This window comes from Sceloporus occidentalis, unplaced genomic scaffold (assembly GCF_023333645.1).
Source record: "Sceloporus occidentalis isolate IW3139 unplaced genomic scaffold, rSceOcc1.0.p SCAF_3, whole genome shotgun sequence".
In the NCBI taxonomy this organism is placed as follows: Eukaryota; Metazoa; Chordata; class Lepidosauria; order Squamata; family Phrynosomatidae; genus Sceloporus; species Sceloporus occidentalis.
Genome location: NW_028316983.1, coordinates 109,615,674 through 109,636,413, shown reverse-complemented (window position 1 = coordinate 109,636,413; position 20,740 = coordinate 109,615,674). Strand labels below are relative to the sequence as shown.

The 20,740-nt window shown below is 38.5% G+C and overlaps 1 protein-coding gene across 2 annotated transcripts; it reads left to right on the top strand.

Annotated features, from left to right (window-relative positions):
- Positions 1-1,709: 1,709 nt before the first annotated feature.
- Positions 1,710-19,877, top strand: RGS18 (regulator of G protein signaling 18). 2 transcript variants are annotated; one of them, XM_089515807.1, is made up of 5 exons: positions 1,710-2,326; positions 8,879-8,977; positions 11,288-11,349; positions 12,789-12,985; positions 18,013-19,877. In XM_089515807.1, exons 1-5 carry the CDS (start codon positions 2,211-2,213, stop codon positions 18,268-18,270), a joined length of 732 nt encoding a protein of 243 aa, XP_089371933.1. In that variant the 5' UTR covers positions 1,710-2,210; the 3' UTR covers positions 18,271-19,877. The 2 variants fall into 2 exon arrangements, with proteins under 2 accessions (XP_089371933.1, XP_089371935.1); XM_089515809.1 differs by having other exon boundaries at positions 1,712-2,326; positions 12,819-12,985.
- The last annotated feature ends 863 nt before the right edge of the window (positions 19,878-20,740 follow it).

Below are 20,740 nucleotides of genomic sequence, written 5' to 3'. Positions count from 1 at the left end.
CCTGCACCATTACTTCTTTTTCAATGTATCTGCAAATTCTAACACCTCACTCAAGAAAACCAAAAATTTCATATGTTTAATGAACAGCAATGAGCTCCCATCACATTCCTAGATTCAGCATTAGTTTACCCAAATGCAGAGGAGGGTAATCTTTTTTATGTCAAGAGCTATGGTCTAGAAATAGACATATTCATACACTCCTGGAGAGCATGGCCTTCAGTGCTTCTTAGCTTTTCTGAAATAATTTTATAGACTTGGTTATTAAAACAGAGTAAGGCTGGTCAGCATAACCATGAAAAGGTCTGCTGTATCAAACTAACATCTAAACAGAATATATAAGTCCTGACATTTGATTCCTTGAGGCAGAGTAGCAAATGGCACCACTACCACTACCACCACCACTATCCCATTTAATCTTCTGAAGTTGACTATGCTGTTGAATTTAGACTGGCAATGTGTAAGACAGACTTCATCTCATTTCAGGGTGCCATATTAAGGGCATGAATCCTATTTTCAATCCCAACTAAAGTACTGGGAATTACTTATTTAGTCACACACCAGTGATGCTCCAGTACTGTCAACTAAACAAGAGGTATTAAGAGCAAAATGGCTGGCTGAATGGCAGACCTAAAACACTTCACCCTCTGCGATTTGAGGTGGCTGCCTCATGTTTCCTAATGGTAGGGCCAGCCTTGCATAGATAAACCCCACTTGAAATAAATATTTACTTTTAATATTTGATTTGATGTATATCTGACTTTTTCCCCATATGAGACACAAGGTGATCTAAACAAGAAGAAAAAATGGGAAGTACTTTCAGAGGCATGTGTATTGCCTCAATAACAGATCCTGTTAGGTGTGTTACTGAGAAACAAACAGAAATTTGTGAGCATTGCCGGTGTGCAAAATATGCAGTTTACAAGTAACAGAAATGTACAAAGAGTGGGAGAATAGAAGGAAGTGGATGGTTTCCTCCCCTCCCCTCCCCCCCATCTGTAAGTTTTTACCAGATGTGTCTGTGGCTAAATTTCATTTCCAAGATGTGAAACAGACACAGACACCATGGCTGAAAACTGAGGTTAAACACACAGTGCTATTTCTCACATATATGCATCTAAAAACTGGCTTTGTTCTATGCCTCTTCCAGCCCACACCAAATTCTATGGTTATTGTAAATATATGCAGATAGCAAATCTGTTTTTCTAGCAGGAGGGCAGTTGGTGGTGATGGAGGATGTCAAGTTGATTGATGTATCTGCCATACATTAGAGAACTGATGGAAATGTCAGGAAAAGCCACTGTGGCATAGTGAACAGAGTACTGGACTTTGACAAGGGAGATGTGGTTCAAATCCACAATCAGCCCAGAAACTTATTCACTCAGGGCTCAGCAACTTTATTTACCTTATAGGTTTGAGTCTAACCTACCTCATAGCAGAATAAATTCAAAGTTATATTGGCAGCAGAATTCTTTTCAAATATCCTTCCCCCTGCATCCCTTCGCTTTCCCTAAAATATAGCTTCTCAGTCTTCCAGAGCAGGTGGAGAAGGAAGATCACCCCATTCCAAGTCCTCTAGTAGAAACCATACTACCAGAAGATGTGCACCATTGGATCCTCCTGAGCACAATGGTTTCATGGAAGAAAAGACAAACCCATTTACAATCTCTTGTAAATCTCATAAATTGTCAAAGAATACTTGAAGCTGTGGCTGAAGTGAAGAATGTATAGTCCTCACTGGTCCCTTCAGTTTGAACATAAACAAATAGAACCTATAATATTTCTCTCTTCCAGCACTGTAACTCCATGTTGCTGTTTTGTTTTCAATACATTATATCAAATGTCATCCTGTGCCTCGCAAAAGATCATGTTCCCCATACACTAACCACAAGCTGCCTCTGTGGGAAGGTCTATGCTTATCTTGATGACTTGCAGAACATTGGCCTCTTACTAGTTTTGCCTTAAACAGAAATGACATCTGAAAGAATACTTCCTTGAAATATTCAACATACAGTACTTGTCTCACCAGATGAGCCAAAAGGGGGGAAACCTGCTTGCCACAATCTCTATAGATGTCTAACCAATACCAAATCAAGATTCAAAATGAGTGAGAAACTGCACAGAAGAAACTAGACTTCAAGGGGTGGTGTATATACAACTGAAGAGAAGAGAAGAGCGAGGTAGCTTCGGACTGAGCTGTGAAGAGAAAAAAAATGGAGAATTCGTTGCTCTTATCCCCTACTTTAAATACCGCTTCAAAAATGAGGTCTCTGTGTAAAATTGTGAAATCTATTAATAAAGAAGGAGCAAAAACAGAAACAAAAAGCAGGTAAGAGGCTATGGTGATTGATTTTTAAAGTGTGTCATTCTCTTTTTTGTTTTTTCCTAAATATGAACAGTTTTGGGGATGTCACCATGCATTTTCAGTGCTCATCTATGTAGAGCACAAATAACCTGTGAGATGGGACTCAAAAAAGATGGAGATGCCTGGATGATTTCAAAGGAGCCTTCACTGACCTTCTGTTCCATGTAATAAGCCACAGGGATGGATTATGAACTTGTTTCTTTAAGTACTAGCTCCCTGACAACACTGAGAGAGATCCAAAATGCATATTTGAGTTTTTATGTGTGTGGGGGGGACACAGTTGTGGGTGTAAAATAAAGGCTAACTAATATATTGTTGAGGTCTAAATTTGCACTGCCTGGGGCCAACTTTGTCAGATATATAGCTAGATCTGGAAACATGACTATGGATGGGTGGGTCAGTGTGGACATAGATTAACTGTTTTTTACGGTACTGCAAGGTAGTCTACTGTGAGGCATGCTTATTTCCTGTTAAAATCAACAGAGTTTAAATGCACCATACTCTTCTGAGCAGTGTTTGATATTAGCATGGAATGAAAAGGGAAAGAAAAAAAGCAACAACAACAACAACAACAAAAACAACAGAGGAAGAAATGGCTGCCCAGAGGAAGCAAGATGAGGGACATCTGGTGCTCTTTCTCCTTGCTGTTATCACTGCTCAAGCATTTGGTGGCTGGCATCCTATTAGTGGCAAACACATGAACCTAGGGGAGAAAGCAGGTAGATATGTGCCAATTGTGCTACAACCAGAAAGTATACAGTGCACATAGCTTAGGAAAACTACAGCACAATTTGCACATGTGTAGCTACAACATGAATTGGCTTGATTGGGCATGTGTTAATCAAGGGGCCTACTGCCCATCCTAGGAGCCCCTTGGCCAAGTTGTTCTCCTTCCTTACTGGCTGCAACTACATTACAGAATTAATACATGTTGACACCCCTTAACTGCCTTGGCAAAATGCTAGAGAATTCTGAAATTTGTACTTTTGCGGCATATTTAACCTACTATGTCAGGGAGCTCTGGTGACACAACACATTACAATCCCAGGATGGAACTATGACAGTTAAAGGAATGCCAAACTGCTTTAATCTGCAATGTGGCAGCAGCTATAGTCTACTGGTTGGGTTATTGCCCCAGAAACAAAGTCAGCCTGAGAGCTATCTTAGTGGTGGCTTCATGATTATGGAATTACATTTCTGAAGAGAGAAAGGAGAATAATGCCCTATCTGCTAGTGTGGCCATACAGAATGATCTGAGAAGAAGATGGAAAGTCAAGAAAAGGAGTAGGAAAGAAGTGAGACATACATAGAACTGCTAAGGTCATCTTGTCTAATTTCTTTCCTACTCCATTGTATGCAAAGCCTTAGAGCCAATAGTTGCCAGAACAAAAATACTCAGTACTTGCACTTTCATTAGGCAGAGAAACATTTTTTGTCCTGAGTCAAAAAGGAAGAATATCAAAGTGCTCATAGTTTTTGTCTCAGAACTCCATTTTCCCTCTTTGTTTGTTTTAGTTCTACCACAGAATGTCCAAAAAAAGATTTAGATGCAGGATAATATATGGTGATAATGTTTATTTTTCATTTAGGAGTCAGTGTCAGGGAGCATGTTTTAAATTCAGTCAAAATATTTTTGCTGCTGTTATTTAGCTTCCTTTTTATCAAGACAGTTTGAAACCCCTGCATGGTACTTGGGTCACTTAGCTAGTTTTTTGGAACTATGTAAGCTGAATGCACTATTATGTTGTAGCAGTTTTTATTGATGTACCAATACTATTCATGGCCTGACAAGGTGTCAGTAAGAACCGGGGGTGTAATTCTTCAATTGGGTCCAAAACACACTGCAGAAACTATCCAATTTGAAATTGCTTTAACTGCCATGGCTCAGTGCTAGGGAATCCTGGGAATTGCAGTTTATTTGGCACCAGAGCTCTCTGACAAAGTAGGCTAAATGTCTCACAAAACTACAATTCCAAAAATTTCCTAGTATTGAGCCAAGGCACTTAAAGCAGTCTCAAACTGGATTATTTCTGCAGTGTGTTTTAGACCTCAGTTTCTTCTTGAAGGGAGCAATGAGTAATTTCAGCCATTTTCTTTCGAGTATGAGAAAGTCTTCAGAAACCACACAGTTTTGAAGGTTATTTGCTATTCAGGACTTATTCTGCACAAAATTCACACATGGTTGTTTTCTGCCAGAAAATATTTCTTGCACAGAATGCAGGATTTTTCTCAACAAATACAATATTAATTCCTGGGCAGAAAATGCTATTTTTCTATGCAAATCAACCATGTGCAAATTTTATACACACTAAATCTCCAGTGACAGTTCTAAGGCTAAGATGTGATGGTAGACAAAATGACAGCACTGAACCCAGCAAAAATAAGAATTCCACCTCCATCAGGCCTCAGATTACTAGCATTTCAATGACTAAAAGCTTCAGTTGAGCATTTAGAAATAAAGTTTAGGTATCCAAAGAAAAGAGACAGGCAAAGTTCCCAAGGGAATGCAAACACAGAAAATAGAAAAATGATCATTGTGAATGGTTTCAGTGTCTCAGTCTCTGCAATGCTATAAGTTTGGGAACTGAAAACAATTTTCATTGTGAATAGCAGAATTCCTTTGTCAGGGAGAATGCTCTCATTTTCACACTATCCCTTTGCTACACCACTGCTTATGGCCTTCTAAATTTTGTTGGAACATGACTTTCCACAGCCATTAGTCTTTCCTCTGTTGACTTTGCTTACGGGAGTTGAGATCCTACAACATTTTGAGGCCACAGGCTTCACACCCCTGAAGTAGAAGCAAAATACTAATAGACAAATGGCTGCACTGGATGTGAAGATCTTCCTTTTTAGGATTCCAACAGTGCAAATCATATGTACTGGAATTTCCCTAGCTAGCCTGTGGTTGATTAGCATTCTGTGCTCATTGACTATGCTCAAGTTGCAAATAGACAACCGCCATTTGTGATATTTTTTAAAAGGCAGTTCTGTTCTTCTCCACAATCTCAGGGTTCCCATAAGCCAGCTGATACTTCCCAGTTGTGTGACTTGTTTTAGCTGCATAAGCAAGGCCATCACTTCCTTTATTTCTTAGGATATGTATCTGTATATACAACGGTTCCTTATACAATATTACGAATGGGTGTTCAAATGTCTGGGTGATCTGTACAATTCTCATATGACCATTCAACACATGATAATTCAAAACATGCTGATAAAATTTGATCTGATATGAAATCGGCCCATCAAACAGTACAATGTGAAGGATTCAAGCCAAAGTGCCATGTGATCATAGTGGAACACATTTTCAACCAAGAAAAATGTTAAGACTTCCATCAGTATCAGTTACTGGCCTGCTGTTCTGATTGCATGTTTTTATTATTTGTATTTGTTATCTTTCAATGAAATACGTTCCCAATTTTGTAGTGTAATTGGTTTAGTGAGTTTTGTAAAGTGGTTTAGTGAGTTTTAAACATTTGTCACCTGCTAGCTGAAAACCATAGACAGGGGTTTAATTGCATTACACTAACTGTTTTCAGGCAATAAAGCTGTAAATTACAATTCTGGTAAAGCAAGGTTTGCGGAAATGGCCCGTTTAAGGCCTGTATGAACTCAGGCATATGAATTGTATAGCTCTTCAGTTATTCTTCGACTACAGCTCTCTGTCACTGCATTACCATTGCCCATGCTGACCAAGACTTATGGGAGTAGAGATCCACCAATATCTGGAGGGCCATGTTTCCCAAAGCTAAACTAGTAGCACAACATCTTATCATAACAATAAGACTGAAGAATGACTGTTTTCAGTTGCAAATGGGCCTGGCAAGAAAATATCCCAGTGAGAGGTTCTTCTTTAGGATGAATGAAATATGAAATAGAATCTCAGCAGTTCCTACTCATTCCTCCGTCCTTCCCCTCCTAGCAGAATCATAGAATCATAGAGTTGGAAGAGACCACAAGAGTCATCCAGTCCAACCCCCTGCCGTGCAGGAACTCTCAATCAAAGCATCCCCAACAGATGGCCATCCAGCCTCCGTTTAAAGACCTCCATGGAGGAAGAATCCACTACACTCCGAGGGAGTGTGTTCCACTGTTGAACAGCCCTTACTGTCAGGAAGTTCCTCCTAATGTTGAGTTGGAATCTCTTTTCCTGTAGTTTGCATCCATTGTTCTGGGTCCTGTTCTCTGGAGCAGCAGAAAACAAACTTGCTCCCTCCTCAATATGACATCCCTTCAAATATTTATACAGGGTTATAATATCACCACTTAACCTTCTCTTCTCCAGGCTAAACATCCCCAGCTCCCTAAGTCGTTCCCTCATAGGGCAATTCTAGACCCTTCACCATTTTAGTTGCCCTCCTTTGGACATGCTCCAGTTTCTCAACATCCTTTTTGAATTGTGGTGCCCAGAACTGGACACAATATTCCAGGTGGGGCCTGACCAAAGCAGAACAGAGTGGCACTATTATTTCCCATGATCTAGAGACTATACAGTTGGCCCTCCATATAGACGGGCTTGCCTTCCATGGCTTTGAGCTTATGCGGAAGGCAAGCCCTAGCAGAAATAATGGGGCATATACTCACGCCATGCACCCCATGCGCCGACATGAGCACATGCCCCATTATTTGCTGTGGGGCTTGGGCATATGCTCTTTTCCCCATAGACGTGTGCGTGTCCAGAACGGATCCCCCATGTATGGGAGGGCGGACTGTACTTCTATTGATGCAGCCTAAAATCACATTGGCCTTTTTAGCTGCCGCATCACACTGTTGATTCATGTTCAACTTGTGGTCTACTTGGACTCCTAGATCCCTTGCACACATAGGAGCTTATCGCATGGGCTCTGGGGAATGGGCCCAGTGTGGAACAGAAGGGGGCGGAAAGGGAACAGAACGGGGATAAGCTCCATAGTCTCGTTCAGCCAGGTGTCCCCCATCCTATATATGTGCATTTCATTTTTCCGCCCTAAGTGCAGTACCTTACATTTCTCCGTGTTGAAATTCATTTTGTTAACTTTGGCTCAGTTTTCTAGTCTATTCAGGTCATCTTGAATTTTGGTCCTGTCCTCTGGAGTATTAGCTACTCCTCCTAATTTGGTGCCATCTGCAAATTTGAAAAGTATGCCCCCAATTCTGTCATCCAAGTCATTGATAAAGATGTTGAATAGCACTGGGCCCAGGACAGACCCCTGTGGGACCCCACTGGTCACTTCTCTCCAGGATGAAAAGGAGCCATTGTTGAGCACCATTTGGTTTCAGCCAGTCAACCAATTACAAATCCATGTAACAGTTACCCACATTGTACAAGCTTGTTTGCAATGGGCATTTAAATTCTTGTGGTGATAAAGATGATCATTATTTATCATCAACAATGATAATATGGCCGATAATAAATCAAGATGTAGTCATAGAAGTCATTCTGTTTTGACATTGGCCCATCAAATTAGTCATTTAGGCATAAGCAAAATTCACATCAAAAAGTAGTGCTGTCACACCAGAACCCACACACCCCAAGAATGTGGTAATGTTTGCACTCATGCTCACTACAAGGACTACTAAAAAGTGTAGTAAGCTGTTATTTATTAATTGTTTATATTTTCTAAAGGCCCCTAAAATATAATTCCAAGTATTGATTTAGTGAGTTTTGTAAATTAGACATTTCCAGACTGAAGTTATGTAGATAGTTCTGATTGGTAATGTTCAAGTAATATACCTGGTAGTTATATTAGTCTTTTATTAAGGTGATGTTTGGAGAAATGTCTCATCTGTGTAATTAGATGGGACATAGACTAATTATTCTTGTGGGTATACGATCATGGCTGAAGACTCTAGCTCTGCTTTCTGTAGATGTTATGTACTCCTCGTTACATATAACTTTTAAAAGATATATATAATAATGATAAGATGCCATCCTATTCTGAGTTTTGTCCACCTCTCCAAATAGTAGTCAAACGACTTGTTGGGGGGGGGGGCAAGAAAACTCTGAACAAGATGTGTTTTCTGTTAGTAGATGTTATGTGGTGGGGGAGAAGGAGAAGGACAAGCTTTTTTATTTCAGGCACATGTTTTCTAGAATGTCTAGTTCTGTTTTACTCTACAGTGAAGGAGATTTCTTTTTAGTAAATTCAATTGCTGGGAGTCATGGCATATTTTCCTTTCCCTTTTATTTTATTTTTTAAATGGCACCAGAAGACCTTGGCCTTCTCTCTTTGAGATTACTAAGATTAGCTTTCCCTGCCTTTTGCCCGCAAACTAAATGCACAAGAGTGTCAAAATGAAAAGACTTTCATTTACCCTTTGCAGATGATTCAGTATGTAAATGTATGCAGAGGTGTAAGGGAGAAATTCATTACTCTCTATAGCGAACATGGGAGAAATAACATCAACATTAGTGAAATAGCATGTGAGAGGGAAATGACTGGCTTTTCGGGGACCTTTATATGCTGGCAAAATGGAAGTCGTTGCAAGTCTTTTGCAATAGTAATATTATGTGGGTTAAACTCTGTCTCTTAGGACGCAGGAAAAAAGGAACCGGCTGAGTCTTTTGCAGAAGTGTGAACTGCACCCAGATGTCAATCTGGACAAATTTGAGAAATTGACAAAAGCTTCAAGGTGAGCAGTGTGGGACAAAAAGTGGAAAAGCCAATGGCCAGGAAATAGTGATGTGTAGAATGCTTGTCAGTGTTAACATCCACATTGGGAAAGGAAGTTCTGACAAACTGCAATACTCTGTCTTAGAAAATAGTCTATTGCTGTAAAATTTTCAGTATGAACAAAAATTGTTTCTACAAAACACGGGGTTTGTGAGGGGGGAGGAGCCAATGATTTTGCACAGAAAGCTCTGTGTGTGTGTCTGTGTGTGTGTGAAGTACATGGTTTTTAGCATTAAAAAGTTGTGGCTGCTTTCAGAGGATCTGTTTACCCTCTGAAAAAAGCTCTCGCCTTCCTGCAGATTCAGAAGGTAAAAATCGGCTACAACATTGCTACTTTCAGCAAGACAGACTTATGGTTATGTACATGATGGGAAGGATATATTTCTTTGCATACCTTCAGTTATATCCTGAAATGGGCCAAACTTTATAGACTACATGGTGGCATTACTGTTGTTAAGGTGAAGGACAAAATGAGAGGAAAGTCATGTCTAAGCAGTTGCCAATTGTGGGGCACAGACAAACTGAAACAATCTGAAAAGTTAGAGCAAAGGAGATATGGATTTTGAAGATTTCCACCACCCCAAAATTGTTCACCCAAAATTATTCTTGTAAGGATATTAAATTTTATAATCTGAAAGAGAGACTAGTCCTATATCATGGGTGAGAATTATGTAGCCCTCCCAATGGTGATGGACTACATCTCCTAGGATTCCTAGCCAGCATAACCAATGATCAGAAATCTAGGTCTTCTCGGGCAGGTCGATACTGGCTCCCTGAGTATTCTGGCTCTGAGGCTGCCTCATATTTCCCTCCATTACCTGGACACTCCCAGGTTGGATATGGGCTGTCAGTTGCCTGGGCACAGGGCAGTGTGGTAAGATCCGTCAGTGATGGTTACAACTCACCTGTATCCCAGAGGGGTTTTGGCGTGAAATAATCAAGCCAGAAATCTCCCTGGAAGCCAAGATGACAAAATTTAGGCTGTTGTACTTCAGACACATCATGAGAAGGCATGACTCACTGGGAAAATAATAGTACTAGGAAAGCTGGAGGGAAGAGAAAGAGAGAAAGGTTACAGGCTAAATGAATGGACTCTATTAAGGGGTGTGAATGTACAGGAACTAAGCAGAGTTGTGGAGGACTGGGCATCTTGGAGATGATGATGATGATGATGATAATAATAATAATAATAATAATAATGTTTATTTATATTTCCCGCCTCTCCCACGGATCGAGGTGGGATTACATCATTAAAATGATACATAATACAAAATACCATCATTAAAACACTAATACTGAATTAATCATGGGTCAAATCTGACTTGGGGCAGTTAACAACAACCTCTTAAGACTCCTTCTACCTCCTGTGTCTCTGCTATTTCCCCCTCTTCAAACTGCCTACCTTTTTCATATTGCCTCATATTGCCTGCATTTTCCCTCCTTTTCCTTGTAGCCCAGAATGAGTTCTCTCAATCTTAATTTTACAACTTGCCTAAAAGAGCAAACAAAGGAATGGGATTTTACTCCTTACCCTTACCCTTTTCTACTTGCCTTTTCGGCAAACTAAAAAACCAGAGTTCAATAAACTCAATTCATGCTTTGACATATTTGATTTTAAAAAAAAGACCCCTCCTCCCCAACAAAATAGCATCCAGTCCTTCAGAAATAGCATGACATTTGAAAAATGTTCTTTGTCTGTAAACAAAGCAATGGGCTACATGTGTTAATATGGTTACTGGGCCATTGCTTTTGCATCTTTGTTTCCATATACCATAGAGCTTCCTGTGCACTGTTAAAAATAGCCTGTGGTCACCAAGACTTAGGCTCTATTTGAAACCACATCTCTGTAGAAACAGGTCATTTTAGCTTCCCAGCTTTTGTGTTTTCACGGTTTCAGAAAGACAGCTGCCCCCTTTGTCTTACGATCTTTACTTCACAGAATGCTTTAATTTTGCATAAAAGACAGGGGTCACAACAAAAAATAAGCAGGGGGTAATACTTCAGTCTTTGGAATATTGGAAGTGAAGGGATGAGGGAGCAGAGATGGCTCTTTGTATAATTCAATAGGAAAAAAATGCCAACAAAATTAGACAAGTTGTTCTTGAAGGCTAAAGGAAAGAGCTTTTTTACTTTTTTATAAAACAATTTATTTCAGCACCTTGTGAAATATGACAAATTGAAAGCAATAGGAAGTAAACTGTGTTAAGAAATAGCTCACCTACACAAACAAAACACATGACTGTTCTTTTTTCCCCCCTGTCATTTGTAGTGAATCTCCTGACATGGTAAAGAAGTGGGGTGAATCTTTTGATAATTTGATTTCACACAAAGGTTAGTATTGAGTGTTTCTTCCTGGAATTACGCTTCACTGAAGTTCTATGTCCTTTCATTCATTTTGCAAGAAAACTCAAAACATTTTCATGTCAAAACGACTCATTATAATTATTCTTTTTGGGTGGAGGATTGACCATGTGCAAAAGTGAAGAACTGTATTCAGTCTAGGCCTTGCAATGACAAATTGATTGCTGTGGGAAATAGCTTTGAATTTTGATCATGACACCTGAAAAAACTTTGAAGTGACTGAACTTTTCCAGAAAACGATTCAGTGAGCCATGCTGCCCAAATACAAAGTGGAATTATTAGATATGGCTGAGAGCTTAATGAATTCTCAATGATATGCAAAGCTTGAGCTAGTTGTTTTAGAGTTACTACTTGAAAATTCTATCAAGTGTTAGTGTTCACTGTGCAGCACAATCTAGAAATGCTCAAGGATTATGTTCACTCCACAATCTGAAGTCAACTGACCGGATTTACAACTCCAAGAGCAATTTGAAGGCTGGAACACAATTTGTTGCTGTTATGTGCCTTCAAGTTGTTTCCAGTTTAGGGAAATCCTAAGGCAAACCCATCATGGGATTTACTGTACTTGGCAAAATTTGTTCAGAAGAGGTTTGTCATTGGCTTCCCCTGAAGCTGAGAGCATGTGACTTACCCAGTGGGTTTTATGACTGAACTGGGAATTGAACCTTGGTCTCCACAGTCATAGTCAAACACTCAAATCATGCTGGCTCTGGAACACCAGTTACCATTTGGATTTCACAGTTCTCCACATTTTGCAGTGCAATCCTCACCTCAACACATGTGTAAAAGTGCATTGAAAATATATATTTTATGATATATAGTAATGCACAAAATGAAAACATCAAGGGGAAATACAATAGAAATGCAGATATGATGAGAAAGCATGTGTGTAAATATGTATTTAAAGACAAGTTTCAATGTGGATTTTAAAAAAAAAGTTGCAGATCGGTTAAGAAACAGAATGGAACACACTTAGGAATATACGCAAAACTGATACAGCTCAGATATACTCATAGCCTTAACAACTAAAGGAGATGTTTGGAAAGGATGCTAAACATATAATAGTTTCCTGAAAGGCAGAGGCAATTTTTTCAGCTTTTCCCTGCAATGTTTGTTTGTTTGATGCATTTATTTCCCACTTTTCTCTCAAAACTTTTGGATGGCTGTTCAGAATTAAAAGCCATTTCTGAAAGTTATGGACTAAGCTTCCTCATCTGCTTTAAGCCATGTAAACGGTATCATTGGCTGCACAAATATAACTAAAAGCATAGCTTATGAAGGACTGCAGTGATCTGATGTTGCTGAAAGAAAATTGGAAAACAGATGTTTATGTTAAAATTGCAGTCGGAAAAATGCAATTATGTTTTATTATCTATGAAAACCTGTATATATCTAACAATGCAGGCTAGTTTTCTTGTTTTCTTGTTTTTCATTTGTAGCTGGAGTCGATGTATTCACAAGATTCCTAAGAAGTGAGTTTAGTGAAGAGAACATTGAGTTTTGGATGGCATGTGAAGAGTACAAGAAATGTAAAGATGATTCTCAACTTCCACTCAAAGCAAAGACTATTTATGAAACATTTATTGAAAAGGAAGCTCCAAAAGAGGTACAGTGAACATGATCCTATTACAAAATATGTTTTCTATTGGTTTGTGAAGAGAAAGTCATCAAACTTACTAAGACGTTATCTCCTTAAACACAGTGATATTTACTTCTGAGTAAACATGCATACTAATGTTCACCTTGAACTTAATGCCCAACCTTTGAAAACATGTCAGGAAAATTGTAGCACAAGCTCCAGCAGCAGCATCAAAGTGAAAGAGAAATGTAATTTATCTGTCTGAGAACAATATCTGCCTATATTTGATGCTAGTAGCTAGGATTACTCCATCTGTCTGCTAAAACAATAATTACAGGTGCAATTGCTATTACATTCAACCTATAACTATTACATTGGCAAGATTTCAGATAATGAACCCAATGAATAAAACAAATCACCAGTTTAAATAGAGTAAAAAATCATAATACCTTCAGAGTAAAAAAAATAATAATCATAAAGCTTTAAGCAGCTAAAAAAAAGACTGATTGCAGATTTGTTCCAAAAGGCAGTATTAAAGATGAAATATTAGTGATATATCACACACTTGATATATTGATCCAGGTTTTCATCCACTTTCTACCAACAAAATGGCCATCGTTGTGTCAGATAGGCTATGCGTAAACTGTGGAGCCAGGGCTGGTATATTTACAAACTGTTTTCTGGTTCCTATGGAATAATTAATTGCTGGCATCTTGTTAGTGAGTTACAATAGTGTAAGTCTAATTTATGCTATTGTAATATACTTTTAGGTCATCCCAAAGAATGGAATTCTTTACTGAGTGCTCAGAGATTAAATCCCTCCCCCAAAACATAAACCCCTGTAAAGTGATGTAGCCCTCCCAATACAGCCATTTCCTTGTTGTTGGAACTCAAAGGGATCAACAGTTATAAGTGCAGCTATTTTCTAGTAGCTGGACATGGAACAGGGACCTCCTGAAGATCCTTGGGAAGTTCTGGCAGATGCCTATTACTTCAAGTACAAGAAAATAGCTGGACACAGCTCCACTGATCTCCTACACTCTCCAGCAAAAAGGAAATAGTTCTGCTGGGAGGAATGCATCACTTTGAAGGTAGATTTTGGTGGGGTAACACTTGGGTACATCTCTCCAAGACATAGCAACATGCCACCTGTATTTCTCCATAGACAGCAAATATGTTAGTCTAAGGAGATTACTACATGTGGCTTTTAATCCATAGTTTCAATTGTAAAAGTGTCTTTGGCAATATTTATTGCATGATGCCACCTCTGACTCACAGCTGCTGTGTCTCCAAAGTGTGGTTAGAGCATCCCTTTTCATTGATGGGAAAAACTGTAAATAGGGCAAGTTCCGACGTGTAAAATATTGTTGCTGGGGCAGCTGCAATATTGGCAATCATGTGGTGTCAATGTCTCATCTTCTCCTCCTGTTTACCCTTCTCCTCATTATTCCAATCAACTCTATACAAAAAGCAAAAGATTTCCCAAGGAAACTGAGATCAGACAAAGAAAGGGACTTGCAAGGAGGGGAAAGAATGAAAACAAGAGCTGAAAGGAGGAAAGAAGCAACGGACAAGTACTAAAATGAAGGAGGAGGAGGAGGAGGAGAGAAGTAAGAGTTGGCGCATGAGACCCTGGAACCTGGAAGTGAAAAATCAAAGGGTGAAGAGGAAGCAGGAGGTGAAGAAGTAGGAGCAATTGGATATTAATTATATAATTTAAAATGGTATAACAACAGGAGGAGATCAAAAAGGCTTTCTCAAAGTTTTATTGGAACTTATACAGTAAGGAAGATATAGATTTGCAAACAATAAGAGATTATTTGGATATACAAAAGACTCAGCATATAAATGAGAAATATCATATAATAATGAGTGCTGCTTACACTATTAATGAAACAGAAGAGGTAAAAAAGAGATTTAAAATAAAGAAAGCTTTAGGACCAGATGGATTTATTGCCTTGTACTATATGAAATTTTATGAGGAGATAAAAATACCATTACAAAGGACATTAAATGATATGAAAAATAACAGAATTCCAGAAACATTGAAAAATGATAACATCATACTGATATTAAAAGAAGAAAGAGATGAAAAGTTTGTCACAAATAATAATAATAATAATAATAATTTTTTATTTATGTTTCCCTGCCTCTCCCATTGGATCGAAGTGGGGTTACAGACTAAAAAACCATTACAAAATTGTTATAAAATATAAAACAGTACAAAAATACAATCTCTATTAATAATTACTCATAACATATCACATACATATCCAGGGTAAGGCAGAGGATCGATAACAGCCAGCATGAATAACTTTATTCTTCAGGGGGAAAAGCTTGACGAAAGAGAACGGTTTTGAGTCTCTTTTTTAATGTATCCATTATAAGATAATGGCAACCATTTTGGCAGAAATACTAAAAAGGGTAATTGCAGAGTATATAAATGAAGCTCAAGCAGGATTTCTCCCTTCTAGACAGATGAAGGAAATATAAGATTAATTCTGGATGTATTGAAATATTATGAAAGACATAATGATAAAAAGTTGGGACTAATATTTGTTGATGCTGAAAAGGCCTTTGACAGTGTGAACTGGAGTTGCATGATAGAAATATTGACACGGATGAAAATGAGGACAAATTTTGTGTCCTAGATAAGAATATATTAAAAACAAATGGCTCAACTAATTGTAAATGGTAATAGAACCATTACTTTTGCCATCAAAAAAGGAACCAGAGAAGGATGTCCACTATTTTTATTTTTAAGTATTTCTTTATTGAGTAGCGAAAAAACCGATTCTAGAATGGCAAACATGTTTAAGGAAGTTTATTTGGAACAATAAGAAACCAAGGATAAACTGGAAAACTATGATAAGACAAAAAGAAGGAGGGAGAGGAGGTATCCCAGACTTAAAATTATATTATCAAGCAAGTGTACTAAATTGGATTGCCAACTTAATTGTACTAGGCAGAACTAAATTATTGAACTTGGAAAGATTCAACAATCATTTTGGTTGGCACACATACATTTGGTATGGGAAAACATCTGTCCATAGTGAATTTTGGCACCACATTGTTAAAAAAAGAGCTTTATTAAGAGTCTGGGAGAACTTTAAGAAGAAAACTTACAGAAGGAAACCTCTTTGGGTGTCACCACAAGAAGCATTCATTGGAAGATGAAAAAAGGTTGATAGATGGCTTACTTATAAAGACATATTGGATCAAGTCCACCCAAATAAGTATGAAATGAGAAAAATAAATGCATCAGCTTGATCCCGAAATGCATTGGTTTCTATATTTACAATTAATAGAAAGATTTCTGATGAATCAAAAAACTGAAGAATTTGAACATGAAACTTTGATAATAGATAAAATTTTGTTTGATCCAAGAAAAAGAACATCAAATTTATATAAATTTCTAAGGAAAAGAGAACAGGAAGATGATTTGATATCAGATGAGATGATAAAATGGGCATCAGATTGTGATCGAGTCATCGGACTAGAGAGTTGGAGTTATGCTAGAAATAGAACAAAATTTACAAGTGCACTGGACTTGAGGGAGAATTATTTTAAAATGGAGCATAGGTGGTATTTGACACCAAGTAAATGCCATCTAATGAATGTTGGAAATGGCAAGGGAAGGGAGGTACATGGTTCCATATGTGGTGGAGATGCCGAAAATTAAAGGTCTTTTGGAAAAAGATACACATAACGATTGAAAAGATACTCAAAATAAACTATGAATTGAGACCAGAAATCTATCTACTCAATATGTTAAATAAGATCCCATTTCATGTAGAAAGGAAACACTGAAGAATTTTACTTTATATGGCTAGGGCAGCAAGGCTTTTGGTAGCACAAAAAATGGAAAAAGAATGAACTTCCCATAATAGATGATTGCGTACTAAAATAATCGGAAATGATAGAAATTGATATTTTGACAGCTCGTCTCAATCAGAAGTACGTGAACATAATTGAGAAAGAATGGCTTCCAATAAATGAGATGTACAAGAATAGATGGATTTAAATTATAGGTAGAGTATTAGGATGAGAGGGAAATAAGGTGAACATGGAGGGGGAAGAAAAATCCCTTGCATCTTGCATGAGTATAAAACTTTGCATGAGTATAAAACTTTGTGACTACTGTAGATATATGAGATTATATCATAAAAGAACAATAAATTTAAATAGACTTGGTTGGGAAGAAAGGATGACCTTGCAAGAGACATTGAGGAAGTAGTGTTTTAGGGGTAGTGTTTTATGTTATTAAGTAATTTCTAATGTATTATTGGAAAGATATGCATATGTTTGAAGAAAAATAAAGTTTTTTTTAAAAAAAATTAAATTGCATTGGCAGAACTCCAGAACTGCATGAAAAAGAGGAAATAAAAATAAAATTAAAAATTGGCTGCCAGGGCACAATAGTGGGAGAGGGCTGTTGCCCTCATGTTGTGCTTATGGGCTTCCTTAGTCTGGACACTGTGGAAGACATGTTGATCAATTAAATGGATCTTTGTGTTAAACCAGCAGAACTCTGTCTCTGATCATGAGCTACATGTCTCTTTGGTTTGGGCAACATCCCTGGAACCATTTTTTACAACATTTCCATAACTGACCACCACATGACTCCTTCAGTCTGTGGTTGCCACCAGAAAATACTACCTCTCTTACTACTGGATCTAGAACTTGGTAAAAGGATTCTTTTTCAGAGGACACACATTATCCCTACATCTCATTACAATGATCTACTCAGCACATTATCTACAAATCCAATTACAATTATTTACTCAGAACATTTGTAACCTTTGGCTAAAGCAAGTTTAAATAATGATGCAAATCTGGCGAACCCTTCCACAGCACAGGAGAAAGGTGATAAATACCTGGGACACAAGTTTAATAGTGTTTTTTGTACACATACTATCCCAAGGAACCTGATCAGATTACTGTTTTATTTTTTTTTATTTTTTATCATTAACTGGGTGTTTGTAAATCTTGGGAAATTCAATCAGATATCTTTGCTTTATCAAGTGCTGTTTTCCCTTTTACTTTTTACCTAGGTCAACCTTGACTTTAACACCAAAGCTTGTACCAGTGAGAGCATGAAACATCCAATACTCAACACCTTTGATGCTGCACAGAACAAAATATATGCCCTAATGGAGCAAGACAGTTACCCACGTTTCCTGAGGTCCAACCTTTACTTAGACATGCTCCATGGCCGACCACATGGCTGCTCTGCTCTTAGAAGGAGGTCACGGTCATTTACCTTCAATGAATTCAAAGATGCCCAACCAGACTTTTCCATCTGGATGTAATTTTTAAAAAAAATCTCCCCTTGACTCTGTTGCAATACAGAATCTTTACCACAGGTGGCTTATGTAACTCTAGCTTCAGCAGTTCCCATGGACTTATGTCTACTGTCACTTGGTCATAAGCAGATCCAGAAACTTTAGTTTCCCTGCAGGGAAGGCAAACAGATTTTTTTTAATTCTCAGGTCCAACTTGTACCTGGACATATTGTATCTGGCCACCATTTAGCAACAAAGGTCTTTTGGTTATAAAGAATGTGCTATACACTCATACATGTTTTTAAAATACTTCTATACCCTCAGACATGTTTCTGAAATATGTGTTCCAGACCTTTACCCCCATGGATAGAAAAAGTGTGGAACCTCAAGTTCCATATTGTCAATATACATGTGACATGCATGTGACTGTATTGGCATGGCCATGTGCAAACACCGTCATTAGCAATAATGGGGTGGGGCCATCTGTGGATACTCAAATCCACAGATGTCTATAGTCCTAAAATCAGTCACCTGGGATTAAAGCTCTTTGAACTCAATGTGTTTTACTTCTAAGTAAGCAAGGATGAGTTTTGCATGCAGATGCTCCCAGGTTAAATCTCTGATATTCCCTGGCATTCTCATGTAGGACAGGGAAATTTCCTATTTGTATCTCTGGAAAAGTGTCAGTGCCAGTGCACTGTTGTTGACAAATATACTGGACCAAATGAATCAATAGTCTGATTCAGTATAAGAGAGTCCCATACCTTGATCCATACTTTGGATCAAACATTGATCAGAATGGGAACTGCAGTCAAGAAATAACAAGACTATGGTCTTGTCTAGTTTTTTCATTGCTGTCCTTCCTATTTCTGAAGAATAAAGATATACAGCTGAGCACTAAAGTTAGAATCATCCAATCCATTGTATTCCCAATTACCATATGTGGACATGAGAGTCGGACAGTGAAGAAAGTGAATAAAAATAAAATCAACTCATTTGAGAAGTTGTGTTGGAGAAGAGTGCTAAGAATAACATGGACAGTCAAAAAGATAAACAATTGAGTCCTTAAACAGATCAAGCCTGAACTCTCCCTGGAAGCCAAGATGACCAAACTGAGGCTGTCGTAGTTTGGCCACATCATGAAAAGGCATGACTGCAGGCCGGATGGCTGGACTCAATCAGGGAGGTCATGGGCCTGGAAGCAGAGCAGTGGAGGATAGGAGAACTTGGAGATGTCTGAGACACAGGTTCACCAGGACAGCTAACAACAACATCAAATAGGGAAATGGGAAAGGATGGCAAAAAGAGAGGACTGCTTAAAATGCTGCCATGTTCAGCCAGGTAAACTATAAGCAATATGCAGCCATGGGAATTAATGATTTATTGATATAGGGCCACATTGGGAACCATTTGAATAGGAAAACTGATCGTGTCAACGTTCAGAGTTTAGATTCAGATGCAGATGGAGGGCACAACTGAGCCTGGCCTTTGTAGACATGTGAAAGTGCTGGCTGTTTCCCTGGGATCTATGTGGCTCCAATGGACTTTGATGGTTTGTCAGTGTGGTTAAACTATGCCTTCACTCATGTTCAGTCTCAACATTTGTAAATAAATGGCAGTATTACAAAATGTAATACTTTTTCAGTGGCCTCCTTTAAAAGTCAACTCAGCAAGTGATAAAGCTTCATTGCTCAAACAAGTGGGTGAGCAGAAGGCTATAATAATGTGGTTGAAGTTCTGAAACAGCTCCAAAAACAATAACTCCTTTCCACACACATGTCGGCTTTACTGTTGGGATGGGTTGGCTTTTCTGCTGTAGAAGATCAGACTTGCTGAGACAAAATCAGCCCATTTGGTTGGGACAGTTCCTTCAGGCCTGAAAAGGGGGGGAGGTGGATCATGGCACCCCCTGCCAATGTCCCAAATAGCTTGACTGCAGCCAGAGTGTCATAAAGGGCAACCCAAATGCATCACTTACTTGTATCCTCATAATGCAGCTGGGAAATATGCTGGAATGAGGAATAAACAATGTCAGTCCTTGGGTGGGGGTAGAAGATGTTCTATAGTCCCTTTTCAGCCTTTTGCCTTGACAACTTCACAATGAAAAAAACCTTGTGATTGTATGTGTATATACGTGATGCCAGCCTTGGCAACATGGAGCCGTGGTGGCGCAGTGGTTAAATGCCTGTACTGCAGCCATTCACTCGAAACCACAAGGTTGCGAGTTCAAGACCAGCAAAACGGCCCAAGCTCGACTCAGGCTTGCATCCTTCCGAGGTGGCTAAAATGAGTACCCAGACTGTTGGGGGCAAATTAGCTTACTTGCTAATTAGCTTACTTGCTGTTCACCGCTATGATCTTTGGAATAGCGGTATATAAATAAAACAAAATAAAAAAAACAAATTATGGTGGCCCTGAGCCATGGAAGGTCCTGGAGCATTTGCTCCATGTGGCACCATTGATAATCCAACCTTGGGTGAGTATATCAATACAATAG

What these genes read in the sequence shown, in the direction of transcription:
- RGS18 (XM_089515807.1), top strand. Translation starts at nt 2,211, where the DNA reads ATGGAGAATTCGTTGCTCTTATCCCCTACTTTAAATACCGCTTCAAAA. An exon ending in AAAACAGAAACAAAAAGCAG is followed by an intron (nt 2,327 to 8,878) that starts GTAAGAGGCTAT and finishes TCTGTCTCTTAG; the next exon opens with GACGCAGGAAAAAAGGAACC. An exon ending in TAATTTGATTTCACACAAAG is followed by an intron (nt 11,350 to 12,788) that starts GTTAGTATTGAG and finishes AATGCAGGCTAG; the next exon opens with TTTTCTTGTTTTCTTGTTTT.